General features: G+C 41.1%; 1 protein-coding gene across 1 annotated transcript in view; it reads left to right on the plus strand.

Annotated features, from left to right (window-relative positions):
• The window catches only part of RNF217 (ring finger protein 217), a 67,562-nt gene extending 53,456 nt beyond the window's left edge, over nt 1–14,106 (plus strand). The window contains exons 4-6 of the mRNA XM_018563810.1: nt 9,757–9,958; nt 12,369–12,440; nt 13,621–14,106. Coding sequence (XP_018419312.1) covers nt 9,757–9,958; nt 12,369–12,440; nt 13,621–13,694 — 348 coding nt within the window. The 3' untranslated portion in view covers nt 13,695–14,106. The remainder of the gene's footprint in view (nt 1–9,756; nt 9,959–12,368; nt 12,441–13,620) is intronic.
• Nucleotides 14,107–14,456: the final 350 nt, after the last annotated feature.

Here is a 14,456-nt window from a genome sequence, read left to right on the forward strand (position 1 = left end):
AAAAAGTTTTTTTTAAACAAAAAACCCCTTTTTTTTTTTTTTTTTTTTTTTTTTACCATGTGTCCACTTTTTACTTTAATGAGGATGTTAAGTGACTTTCCCTGTGTTTTAGCACTGGTTCACTCGAAGAAGATTTCCCTCAATTGGTTTGATGACATGAGAGCCATTAGGTTTTACCTTTCTGCTTTCAGATCCGCTATATCTAAGTGGATTTGATTGTGCATGCCTGTTAAATACAAGATACAGTCCCAACTTTTCCTATTGCTGCCCACCAAGGCTTTTGAGTGTTTCTTGGACATTTCATGATGAGACCTCTGTGTCTCAGATTCGTTAGACTGCGATCTGGTCTTGTGGCCTTATTGTACAATTTTACACGTTTGATGTGTCTGCAGATGTTAGTTTTGGTCAAAAGGTTCTACAAGCAGCTATTTAATTTCCCTGCTTTTTTTTTTAACCTGACCCTTGCATTGGACTGCTTTTGGAGGTTTCTTACTATGCAGCGGTGTCCTTAGGTTTTAGCCTCAAGGGGGCTGGACTTTAGTTTCTATGTGTCTAGTCTGCCTAGTCAGTACACCTCCTAGATTGCTTACTATTCAGCTTTGTTCCTCAATTGACTAAGAAAAGGATTTTAACAGTTAATACAAAAATTATATTTAAAGTGACTTTAAACCTTCACTTTTTTTTTTTTTTTCATGGGGGCCCAGCTTACTTAAAAACATTTTAAGTATCAGGCTTGTATTCCACTGCTGCTGCACACCCAGTCCCATACCACCATCTTTCTTACTCCTACATCATCAGGAGCCAGCTGTCTGTTCCTGGTTTGTGCAGCTGGCCATCTGATGTCACTGCTCATGTGGGGCAGCTGAGGGCTAGAACAGGGACCTAAAAATGTTTAAATTCATTTTAGCATAGAGACATACCAAGAATACATGAATACAGGCACAGATCGGTAAATGGTGGCAAAGACAGTAGTAGGGCTGCAACAACTAATCGACATAATTGATTATTGAAAACGTTGTCAACTTTTTCAATCATCGCTTAATCGGCTTCTGATTGGTTGGCCCTGTTTACGGCTCCACACACGCTGCGCGCCGCACCTCCTCCCCACCACATGCTCGCCGCTGCCAGACGTGCCCGCATCAACGCTCCACACGCCGCATCTCCTCCCTACCTCACATTCACCGCCCGCCCATATCCGCGATCGGCACAGGAACGTGGGGAGACGTAGTAAGGAGGAGCAGGTGTGGGGGGATGACAGCCGCCGATAGACAGGTAAGCCTGCACTTTCCCACACATGGTGCTCTATAATGTATTGCTGGGATTTGTATTCCTATGTATAATATACAGCACAATGTACCATCAGCTATAGAGGAATACAACAAATCCCAGCAATAGTACATTATACATACAGTGTATAATGTATTGCTGGGATTTGTAGTCTTCTATAGCCGGTTCTGCATTCATTGCTGTATAATTTTACACTTTTTATTTCACTATATTGCACACCACACTTTTGTTTTCTTTTTTACTTCCACCGCTCCAAGCTTGCTCCTGTGATGAACCACACTCAATACAAACTAGTAGTCCATCACTGGAGCCATTTTTTAAAATGTATTTTATTTTTTAACCGATTAATCGAACTTAATAATGGGCTAACTAATCGATTTTGAAAATAATCGTTAGCTGCAGCTCTAGACAGTAGCAAACAGCTAGCTTATTATTTGACATTCGATGTGTTATGGAACAGCTTTGTCACAGGAGGGGGTAAAAAGTAATGTTAGGCAATGTGAAAATTAGGTTTAAGGTCTACTTTAAACATAATCATTGCTCTGATTGTGTATGTCTTGTGAATCTAATATGTGCTGCTCAACTCTTTGGAATAAAAGCATGTATATTGAAAAGAGCAGCTTTTTTTTATCTTATGAACTGGGTCGAGAGCACAAGCGATGCCCCACATGGGATGGTGTAGCTGCCTTGTGCATTGCTATGTATAGTATTGGTGTTAAAATACTAGGTGGGATTCCCTGTTGGGTCAGCATGTTAACGTTTTAAAGCTCTCAAGAACGGAGACTTTGACTTTCTAGATGTCCGTTTCCTCTCATATGAGCATCTGTCAGCGGATTGCTCTTTTAGTGCAGATATGTCACAACGTTCCATGTCTGAATCCTTTCAGCTGCTCTTGTATAACAGGGTGAAGGTGATAGGTGAGCTGCTCTTTCTCTCCGTGTTTTCTCTTTTGTCAGCAGGATTGCTTTGGATCTGTATTTACACTTAACGTCACTCTCACATTAATAATTTACATTGCTTCGCAGTAAAATGCTGCTTTGTAGAGTTTATTTCACTGGGCCAATCTTCTTCTTTTTTTCCCCCCCCAAAAAGCCCACAAGTGGTTATCTGTTTTCTAACAATTGATTATCATTCTAAGTGTTTTCTACCGCACTGCTGAAGTAATGTGTACTACACCTGCCCATTTCTCGATTTTATAACCATCCCTTCCTCCACAATACACAACAGCTCAGCTCCATCTTCTGTGGTTTTATTTTTCATCTCTGTGCCTACCGTATGTGATCACTGTGTTTTTGAAGGACATGACTGACAACTGCTTTGTCTCTAACATAGAAGCTTTTGTTGGAGCAACACCTTTGAGTTGGCAAAAGGCATAAGAGTTTACAGTTTCACATTGCCTCAGGCAAGAAAGCCTCGATGGCCATCTGATCAGAACAGGTAGGGAACCCCCAGTAATGAGTTGGACTCATTACTGGGGGTGCAATCCTGATTAGGTGCAATTAGGTGCAATCCTGATTAGAAAGAATAAACACACTTTGTTTTGGATTGCTGCCATTGTTTAGAGTATGTTAATAGGAGGGAGGTGTTTTGTTTTTAGAAGAAACACAAGATGATCTTCGTGTTTTTCTACAATCTTGTACTCAAAAAATGTTGCAGAGGGCAGTCATTGAGCTTGCTTTCCTGTAGGCAGCTGCTTTCCTAGCGTTTTAGTGCATTGAAGTATTTTAGCTTTAGGGGCTCTTTCAACGACCCTCAAAACACATAAAAAGTTCACCTGCACTCTTTTTGACATTGCAGTGTCCAGCATTCTACAGAGCCTTCATATGTATCACTTGTGCTATGCTATAGAACAGCTACTTGCTGTATATGCCTGTTTTGGTGTCAGCCACAAATAAAGCAGAAGTAAAAAAAGCACCTTACGGCAGACTTACCTGCCAAAAACAATCCCCTCCAGTCATCCTGTACCCTGATGACTTAGCTTCATCTCGGCATGCTTTGTCTGTGCACTGAGCTGCACGTGTATAGTACCCTATGTAACTGTAATATGTTACAATGCAGCCTTTACACCCCGTTCTCCACAAGGCATAGTTCTTCATGCACGCACATGAAGAACTAGCAGCTTAAACATTGCAGTCAATGGATAAACGAGCATAAAAATGGTACCAAAAATGTGCAACATGCTTCTGTCACACATTTGCTAGTGTTTCCATTGAAGTCTATGGGAGAAAAATAAGCTGCAAACTGCCAAAAGAAGCTTGTGTACTGTTTTCTGCATCTGGCGTTTTGCTGCTCAGGTGTAGACAGGGGGGCCATTGAAAATCATGGGATTTCTTGTGTTGGGTGTTTTTGAAGTGCTTTTTCTACTGCTTAAAATGCCTAGGTGTGAACCAGGCCTTATAGGCCAATATTGCAGCTCAAAGTAATAGGAATATTTTGAAAACATGGAATGTGGGGGGGTCCAGAAAAGAGACAAGTTTGATGAGTGCGAGTGACATGATGGATAGTCAAGTTTGATGGCTTAAAGAGGAGAGAAGAATCGTAAAAGAAGATGGGCAGCATTTTCTTATTCTTCTAGTGCTAATGCAGATGTTGGTACTCACTGAAAATACAGAATTCAGCCTTCTGTCTTTGAAAACGAATGCCAGAGACCAGTAGTACTGTATTCACTTGATTCTGTGCCAGTCAGTTTTCCTTGTCACCCTCACAAATGTAATCCGGATTAGCAGAAGGATTACAGCAGTGGGTGGGATAAGCAGTTGGAGAATGGAATACCCTGTTTTGTGGAACAGTTGGAGATTGAGAAGAGATCAAGTATTTGAGAGATTGATGATTGCATATTCTGTATGTATTGTATAGTTTACTAACTGTAACTGTGACATTCAAAGAATTACTTACCATGTGTCTGAAATTTACACATTTTTGTTTTTTGTATTGCATAGTTATGTTTTGATAGATTTCATCACGGTTTTTATTTTATGACCATCTGGCAGGATTACTGTTAGGGTGACCTGAAAGCTATGGCTTAAATAATGCGAAATGGGCAATTTAAATTCAACATATGATCATGAATGAACAGGCAGAGGTTACATGAATTGAAAACCACATTTCTGATCAATAAGAAGACCCAGGGATAAAAGCAGCCGGCTATCTGTAAATGGCAATGTTTCCTATAAAAGTCACATTTTGTTGTTCCTCAGTCTTTCAATGTGACGGGTGCTGTCATTGACTATTAGGAGACTCAGAAGGCAGTCTGACATTTGGTTTTCACTGAACTTTGTATCAAATAAATGTTTGATTTGCCCAGGCTTTCTTTAAAAGTGTAAATGTATGAAAGTTTGGTAAATACACGTTTGAAATATGCATGTATGACCTGTCTTCTCCACCATCAGACTTGTCTAGATTAGAAAACTGGCTTACAGAATTACATCTCTACTAGACACTGTAGCCCGGTCCTGACCATTCCCTTTTTTCTCTGTTGCAGTCAAGGCAGCACAGCTTGACCAAGGCTGTGATTTGGATAGTGAAGAAACAGCAGCTCGCAGATGAGGTTATCTCTCTGCTCTCCCCTCCAGTCAGTAAGCACACTTTGGTAGCTTTACAGCACTGTGCAATGCAGTAAAGCCCAAGTGACTTACAGTTCTGTCCCTTCTTTTTTCGAGTCTGAATGCTAATGCGCTGCCGATTTAAAGGCTGGTACAAAAACAGATTGCCTCCATACTGTTTTTCACTCACTCTGAGGCAAATGACCTTGATGACGTTTAAAGAAACTTGTTGCTACTCAGGAAGTATGTGTCAGTCACACAACATACTGGGTACGGCATTGTCAATGTTAGGGGTCTCAAATCAAAAGAGGAGCTATAGTGGAGCAAAGTGCCCCAAGTACTATAAAGTCTGTCATAGGGCTGCAACAACTAATCGACATAATCGATTATTGAAAAAGTTGTCAACTTTTTCAATAATCGATTAATCGGCTTCCGATCAGTTGGCCCTGTTCACGGCTCCACACATGCTGCACGCCACACCTCCTCCCCACCTCACGCTCGCAGACCCGCCCGCATCCACGCCGCACCTCCTTCCCGCCTCACACACCGCCCGCCCACATTCACGATCGGCACAGGCACGCGGGGAGATGTAGTAAGGAGGAGCAGGTGTGGGGGGATGACAGCCGCCGATAGGCAGGCCCGATCTCAGAAGCAAGTTGCTGGGAGACTGCTCAGGTAAGCCTGCACTTTCCCACACATGGTGCTCTATAATGTATTGCTGGGATTTGTACTCCTCTATAGCTGATGGTACATAGATTAATCGAACGTAATAATCGGCTAACTAATCGATTTTGAAAATAATCGTTAGCTGCAGCTCTAGTCTGTCATATTGATCTTTACATGGGTCTACCCATTGTGACTCCATGATATCAGTCATCCTCCTGATCCAAAGTTCATCAAACCATTCTACACAGATTTCTGCAGACCCCTATATGAGGGTGACTGAATGGGACAAAGTTGCAGTAAGAGCGTTCTGACTTGTGCTCCGATGTCATCTTTGATGCCGCCTTTTATCCTTCCAGTGGTTCGCATCAATGGCTCCCTCTTGTGGGGTTTTAAGGCTCGCCGTGCCCAGCACTTGGCACCATTTCTCCAGAATAGAGGAACATTCCTGTTTCTTTGGCAAGAAGGGTGATTCAGACATTTATAGTGTGATACATCGTGTTATATATTGCATATTGTGATACCCCATTATTTTTAATGTTCTGTCAACACCTCACAATGAAGATTTGATTGGACTTGCATCATTTTGTTTTAATGCAGTGCACCACAATGCTGTTTTTGTGGCATGATTTTGTGGAACACTCACAAGGTATATAGGTTTGCCATTTTAAATAGCGTCACAACACATTGCTGTCAGTTTTGTGCATTGTGAATCTCATGTGAATCTTTCTTTAAGTAAATTTGTCCGCATGCCTGCAAGGAAACAAGTAATTTTAAAATGAGAGGTGCAAGAGCAGTTAAGGGCCTGTGCAGACCTGGGCATTTCGGGACATGTGTCCCGTGACCGCGTAATCGTGCACAATTGTACACAGCGATTGCCATGCAGTCTTATTGATTTCAATGGGGTTACATGTGCACGGCAATCGTAGCGAAAAGGTATATGTGCCTTTTTTTGCAACACGCGACGTTGGTGCTTGAAGTGACAACACTGATGGCACCGTGTCAGATACAGTCCCTAATAGAAGTCACCAGCACTATGTCGCCCGGAAGAAGGGACCCTGGGTGACCCTGAAACGTTGGCTGTTTGACTTATGTGACGATTGAATAAAAAGTGCTTTACTTCTTGCACATATTGAGTGCTGGTGACTTCTATTATGTGCGGCTGTTTTAGCCGCGAGCATGTTCGGTTGCACGGGCGGAATCGAGTCGGGAAAAAGCGCGATCCGCCTGGTGCAACTGGTGTGCCATTAGAATATAATGGCACCATCCAGCGCGATCGGTGGTGGTGGGTGACTACGTGCAGTATTGTGCACGATTGCCGCAGGGTCATGGATCGCCCAGGTGTGCACCTGGCCGTACATATGTATCTTGGTACAGGGTTAAATTGAACAGCTATAAGGATCATTTTTGTGTAACTTTTCTAGGAGATTTGTACAGGAGTCTATGGGAAACAGTGTATTTGCTTTTTTAAAAAGACCCTCCCAAGAGCCAATAAGTTTCACGCAAAATCTATTTGTAAGATTATATGTTATTTACCAGTAAAAGCCTCTCTTTTGTAGACTTTCAAATGTCCTGAGACTGTTGCAAGGTGCGGCCATCTTGGATTTGATGTCAGTAGCCCCAGCATACTAATAGCCGTCACTCAAATGACGCTGTATAGCAGGGATAGGCAAAGTCCGTCCCTCTAGCTGGGGTGAAACTATATATTGCATCATGCATCTACCTCTTGGAGTCATACCTGCCGTCTCAGAGTCTTGCAATGCCTTAAAAATGGTCCCTGTGTGTGTGTTGTAAAGTAGCCACCACTCCAAGCTCACTCCTGCGATGGACTACAATCTCACATTTAGTGTACTAATTTGTATTGAATTTGTAGTCCATCATGGGAACGAGCTTGGAGCGGTTGCTGCTTTACAACACACACAAGGACCATGGAGAATGAAAGTAGCCACCACCCAGAAGGAAGGACAGTATCAGTATGAGTTCAGAGATGATTTGAGGATCTACAACTGAATGATACACAAATAAGATACATTTTTGTTAATATTTAAGCTTCTTGAATGTATTTTTAAGATTTAACACCTGAGTTTAGTGTCACTTGAAGTGGAGCCAAAAAAGCAGCAGAAACTCTTAGCTAGAGTTAAAGCACCCTCTGCTGGCTGTCTTGTGGAATGCGGAATTGATTACTACAAATCTTATGGGGAACTCTGGCCAAACAAAAATACAAGAATATCCATTTACCTGTGTAGTGTGTTTTTTTTGTTTGTGTTTTTCTGGATGCATAGTTTAGAAGAAATATTGTCACATTTTTAGCTTTTAAGAAAGTAAGAATTTTAGCTGTGCAATACACATGCTGTGTGTTCTGCACATAAATAAACCGTTACGCAGTGTGTAATAGCATCTAATAGTACAGTCTCCTGTTCCTATAATGGTATAGGGGTAACCCTTGTTTAGCTTGCTGCTCACCTTTTTTTTTTTATTAGGTTTTTAAAATGTAACTTTTAGGGCTGCGGAAATTAATGATCCCTCGATTAATCGTTAATTTTTTTGATCGATCAAAATTATTTTGATCGGTACTCTCCTCTCCGCCGGCTTCCGGGTTTTCCTGGGAGTTCTGTCGCAGATCCTTCCCTTTTGTTAGCCGACGGGGCCACTTGGGCCGGTAAGTTTGCAATGCTCACACTACTTCCATCACAAATAACAGTCCTTGGCTAACTGCTCGATGTTAACCAACCAACTGGGCATTCTGGGGGACATCATTAAAAAAATAGGCTCATGATGCTGCCTGTATCTACTCCCAAAATAGAAAACAGAACAGAGAAGCGCTACTGCCCTTTAGGTATACATATAATTTCACATGTATGGGTGTTTATGCATGGCAACATTGGCATAAGGCTAGATAGGCACTGGAAAGGATTGAATGGTTAAAAAATGGGTGAAATGACTCACTGTTGCATGAGATGAATAGATGCCTCAATGATAACCGATGAGGAGTGGTGGTTCCCTGCAGAGACGGGCGCCTATCAGGAAGCCCGGGTCATAGGGAAAAAGAGAGGTTATGAACTGTGTGTAATCCCGGTGCCTCCTTCAGGGACATATGTGTCAAAGGATGTCTCTGTAAAGAGTCACAAGCGGAGTTTTAAGGTCTCAGCTGGCCAGGCTGAGCCTTAATGGCTACGTGAGGGTGAGGCGAGGAGACCGCTCGGCTGCGGTCAGACTTGCCGTGTCCTGTTTCTCGCTGGCAGTGAACCGTGCGATAGATACGCAGGGTGACGCCAGTGGGGGGCTGGGCAGGAGCTGTCCAATGGCTGATTGTATATAGTGTATACCACATTTACCACTGACTAATGCAGAGTTGCAATGCAAGCAGATCAGCTAAAAGTAGTTGGATCTGTATGTGCGTTATAATTAATCGAAATTAGTCGATGAATCGATTAAAAAAAATTTGATTAATTGAACACGAAAATTTTAATCATTACCAGCCCTAGCAACTTTGTGTTTTTGTTGTTTGTCCACTCCTTATATTGTAAGACCAACACAACCACTCTGAACTGGCTACAGGAATATGTATTCTAATGAATGATGTTGCTTTTTAAAGTTTCTAATAGAAATAATTCTAAATTCTGGCCTTTCTTAAACCAAACTTTGAAAAGTTAAAAAATAACATCCTCTGATGCCTCAACTTGTCTTTCCCATGCCATTGCTGACCTCTCTTTTTATAAATGCTAGCAGCCTGGCTGTCATTCTGACCTGGTTGTATCAGTACTTTTGTCAGTGACCTTGAACAAGTATATAAATAATGACTTCTAATTATTCTGTGTCTTTATCGCTCTTCAAACGTGTTTCTTTCACAAGCCTTATTCGTTTTTACATGAAATGACATAGGAAATAATGCACATGGCACAGTATAGAGTGATATTAATCTGTCTACACATTTCGAAGATGATGAGCTGTTTATGAAATTAGCTGCTGGTGACACTATTAGTCTTTAAGTGACACATGGCTAGCACTGAATTATATGCATCTACCATCAGGTTTGCAAAGATATTATCTCAAAGTCACACAAGTGTAGATAAAGAGCAAGGGATGTTTCAGGTCAATGGCTCAAAATATTTGTCAGCGGGTCAGTAAAAGAGCCAGGAAACTATAATTTCCAGGAGGGAGTCAGCAATGGCAGCCTCCACATAAAAACATGAAAGGATTAATAGACCGTAGTTCCACTTTTCTGGGTATCAGCTCTGATATCAATGTGATGCTTTCTTCCCAGGTCCACATTCAGAGAACAGAAGGCTGTGATCATATGACCTGTTCCCAGTGTAACACTAATTTCTGCTACCGCTGTGGGGAGAGATATCGTCAGTTGCGCTTCTTTGGTGATCACACGTCAAACCTCAGTGTATTTGGATGCAAATACCGCTACCTCCCCGAGAGACCGCACCTAAGGAGATTAGTGCGAGGCTCTGTTTGTGGTGAGTCTGGGTATCAGAGTTTTTAATTTGCACAGTGGACCTGTGCTCAGGATTGAATAAGTGTTTAATGTACAATGTGTGGGGGCTTACTCATTTTGGATCCTTATTGTGCTAACTTAAAGCAGAACTGTGGGCAAACGTTTTATTTACCCCTTGCCGTGGGGCTACCCCCACACTGCAAGGATTAAGTGCTCGTTTTTCCCTAGGGTACAAGTTATACTCGCCCAAGCCTCAGAGGCGGCTTGTTGTATACCCTGTGTATAGGGACATACCCAAACTACGGAGCCAGCTGCTGTCGCAGCGCTCTCTCCAGCCTATCTCCTCCTCTGCTGCAGTGATGGTGAGTATAACGTTATTTTAGCACCTAGATAAACCCGAGCACTTAACCCTTGCAGCGCGAGGGTAGCCCCACTGCAAGTGTTAAGAGAAAGTTTGCCCAGAGTTCTTCTTTAGGCACATGTGGAATCAAGTGTGTGGCCCTCTCCCCCTTGTGGTTTAACTTAGGAGATATATTAAATTGGGAACAGAAGAGATGCTTTGCTCCCATAAACCATTAGTAGCTTCCCTTTTGTTCTTTGTGTGCTTGGGGGGGGGCACAGACACAGTATAACAGCCACTAATCCACAGTGTTTTTAAAGCTCAACTCTGGCCCTAAATAGAAATGTCCTCAGCCCTAGTCTGATGTAGACTATATTGTTGGTTTTACTTGAACATGATCAAATACAGAGGAATACTTGCCTTAATTCATGTTCCCACAGTCTTGCTCCCTACAAGTTATGATTTTATAGACTGGTCCTCTGAAACCGCTCCTCTTGCCAGTCTCCAACCAGTCTTGTTGTCACTCCTCTCGTTGATGTCATCACATACATACACACACATACTGCTGGTCCAGCATTGTATGTGAAGATGTAGGCGTATCCAGTCGCATTCCATCGCCAGACACAAGTGGACCTGAGGGCTGGCTGCCACAGGATCATGTATTGGATCAGGTCCTAGTAAAATGAGTATATATATATATATATATTACCAGCTGGGTGGAGGAAGAGTGGTCTGCTTTCAAGCTATCAGTTAAGCTAGCAATACACACTTCAATTCTTCGTGTTCAGGCTGTGGTACTAAACCTAAGAAATCACTTGATTGCGCCATCAACATTAAACAATATGGATGGAGGCATTTCCCTGCTGGCTATTGTATTACACAGTTGGTATCCACGTTCATCCGACTGTTTTTCACCCAGTGCCTTTGATTTATAAATCACAGTTTGTGGAGTCTGGTAATGCCAAGAGGGCTACCTTCGGCTCAAATTTTCAGGAACTCATCAAAATTTGATTTGTGTATGGCTAGCCCAACAGACCACACATTATTTTGATTGAATGGTCTGAGATTAGTTATTTTGACAAAATATATATACTTTCCAGTTAACTTTTGCTAGTACTGACACTGTGGTACACAGAGCAATACTGAATATTCATGGCATCACTGCTGTTTCTAAAGCACTCATTCTGTCAAAACATTGTTGTAATTGACTGGGCAGAGCTTATATATTAAAACAAACAAAAAAGTTGGACAACTTCTTTAAATATTGCCTCGGCATTTGCTTTCGGTTCATTTCAGGATGCCAGTGTAAATTTAGGAACCATCATTTATAAATCAGCATTTCAAGAGGATTAAACATTTTACATGGAAATTAGGGATGTTACCATTTTTTCCCCCAAACCCAAGTAATGATACTTGTCCCAGTACTCACACATACAATAACTGATACATGTTTGTTTAGTGTCATGTGACCGTTTTTCTAAAACAATCCAGACTAATGATTTTAGGACAGTGGTGTAGTGTCAGGGCCCAGTTGCAACTGCGACCCTGGTAGTTCTCATGAAAATGCCAAGAATTGACACTGGTATCTGGACATCCCTAAAGGAAATTTTTGGGGAGGCACTTTCCGTGTAGCCGTGTAGACAGGACTTTACCACTGTGTTACTGAAACTTGAAAACCTTTTAGAGGAAATTCCTTTTTTTTAGCTCTTTAGCACTTTGCTTGTGATCTTTTTTTTTTTTTAAAGATCACAAGCAAAGCGCTAAAGTGCTAAAAAAGGAATTTCCTCTGAAAGGTTTTCAAGTTTCAGTAACACAGTGGTAAATGCATGCAGTCTTGAAAAAAAACTCTGCTGGCAGCTGACCCTGGCCCTTTCTGAAAATCTTGCTCATTATCACAAACTACAGTGGCCCGAGTTCTTTTTTTCCCTGCCCTAAAATCAGTTATAACTACTTTCTTCCTAACGCAGAAAAGGTGGCTAGGTTAGCGGGAGATGATAATAGCGGTCATCAGGAGATGTAGTCTGATATGTAAACATTCATATAATGCTTTGGACAAGATGAATTCTTCAAAATGACTGTTCATATTTTCCAGCCGGCAAGTTACTCATTGCACCCCTGCTCCTCGTTCTAGGTTTGGCTTTGGGAGCCATTGCAGTTGTAATAGGTAAGAATACACCATGTAGAGTAATACACATAAACATATACGCCAAGTCTGTTTGCTAAGGTTTAATAAGATGCTTTTGGTTTTTCATTAGCTTGAGGAGTCCATTATGGATTTACATTATTTATCTAATGTGTATCTATGTAACTGGTCATTTAGGATAACATTCTCTAATGTTTGTTCAGCAATGTACCTAATATTTAAATGACCATCTTGTTGCTTACATTTTCTTCTGTAATCTGACAGTTGATTATTTTCTCCTTTGTACACACTGAGAGCTGATGTTCTGGGTTAGTCTGTTTTAGATGCCTGGACATAACCTGGGTACCTTCTGTGCATCCTAATGTTGATTTGTATGTTTTAGAAGCTCCTTAGCTTTTACAGACGAATAACAATTCAAAAATCTACATCAAATATTCACATTCATTTTACATTATTATCCTGTATCGAAATGATTTGTCTGCATTTCCAAAATCTCGGTTTGATGTTGAGCGCTTAACCAAAGGCAATAGAAAAGCTGGCCTTGGATCTTTAGCTTTGAGGAGCAATAGCAAAGAGTTGGTAAATCCTTACCCAACCAGTGGATACCCTACTTTAGGAACAGTCTCCTGGGTGTTTCTTCTATAATCTGAAAGAAGCCTGTTCTATACCAAAATTGTAACTTAAAGTCCTTGGTGCCTGTCGCGGAGTTGAATGACTTGCTGGGTTCTTATCTTGCAGACTTTTTAACATTGAGACTTCATCAGTGGTTTATCTCTTACGAGTCGCTAAACATGGCAATCTTTACTGAGATGCCTGAAATTAGTTGAATTGGGTGAAAGCCAATTAATTTATGTGGGTACCTTTTTAAAACTCAATTAAACTATCGGTTTAAATCAGCTAAATATAAGATAGGAACCAAACTAAGACTATGAACAAATTTTGTGTTGATGCACCTGAAATGTACTTAGCTTATTTCAGCAAAGTTTAATTTGGATTGAAATATACTTTCTATTGAAATGCTTCTCGTGCACTGAAATCTGTGAAGCAATTAAAATATATATTTAAAATGTATTAATTGTAGTGAAATAATTAATTCTGTAGTTTATAAATATATTCTGTAGGAGATGAGATTAATGTTAATACCATTTCTAGTTGTCAAAAGAATTTTTGGTGTGCGTCCTAAACTTCTAATTTCTTTTAGGGTTATTTGGATTGCCCATCTACTGCCTTTGTAAAAAGAAACGGAAAAGGACACGGACGGGTATGCCGTGGTAAGGATAGGGGACCGCCTAAAGCTTGAAACAGTCCTGCGGGGGGTAATACTGTGTACTGGAGAGCTATATCATCAATAAGACACGGAATCGTAGAAGATGGACTGTAGAGCACAGTACCATTTGATGCTTTGCTTTCCGTACCACCCCAAAGGCAGACCATAAAGCCACCTCTTCATGGTGCACTCCCAGCTGGATATGCCCAGAATTGCTGCTTCTTTTTTATTTGTAATATTTGTATGTTTATTTTGGAACATTATTTGAATTGCTATTCCCTTCCTAAAAGTGTAGGCTAAAGACTAGATTCCCATTGGTTAGACAATCAAATGAGTACTCTAATTGGAACATGAAGACTTGACAAACCAGTCTCTCCTGCTAAAACCTTTGTCAAAGAACCGACCTATGTAAGGAAAACTACAGTAGCAGATACTGAAGAGATCTTAAAGAAACCTATAATAGTTTGGAGCAAACGTGGCCAAGCATCATCAGCATTGAAGTTCATGTGGAGTTCTTTACGCATTCTGTATGTGTAGCAGTAAGACATTACAACAAACAGTTGCAGTAAAAACTGCTAATGTATTGTGTACCAGCTTGCTTTTGATATGTCTGAGAAGAGGTATGTTGGGGATTATACAGTAATCCTATTAGGTGATAAAACACTAAGCGCCATTTTATATCAGCTAGTCACAATTTGGCTTTTAAATACAATGTTCTGATTTATTTTTATCTCGCACTTCCCAGTCATTAAGCTCACCACACATTAGAT

The sequence above is a fragment of the Nanorana parkeri genome, unplaced genomic scaffold, assembly GCF_000935625.1.
Source record: "Nanorana parkeri isolate BGI_ZX_2015 unplaced genomic scaffold, ASM93562v1 scaffold699, whole genome shotgun sequence".
Lineage (NCBI taxonomy): Eukaryota > Metazoa > Chordata > Amphibia > Anura > Dicroglossidae > Nanorana > Nanorana parkeri.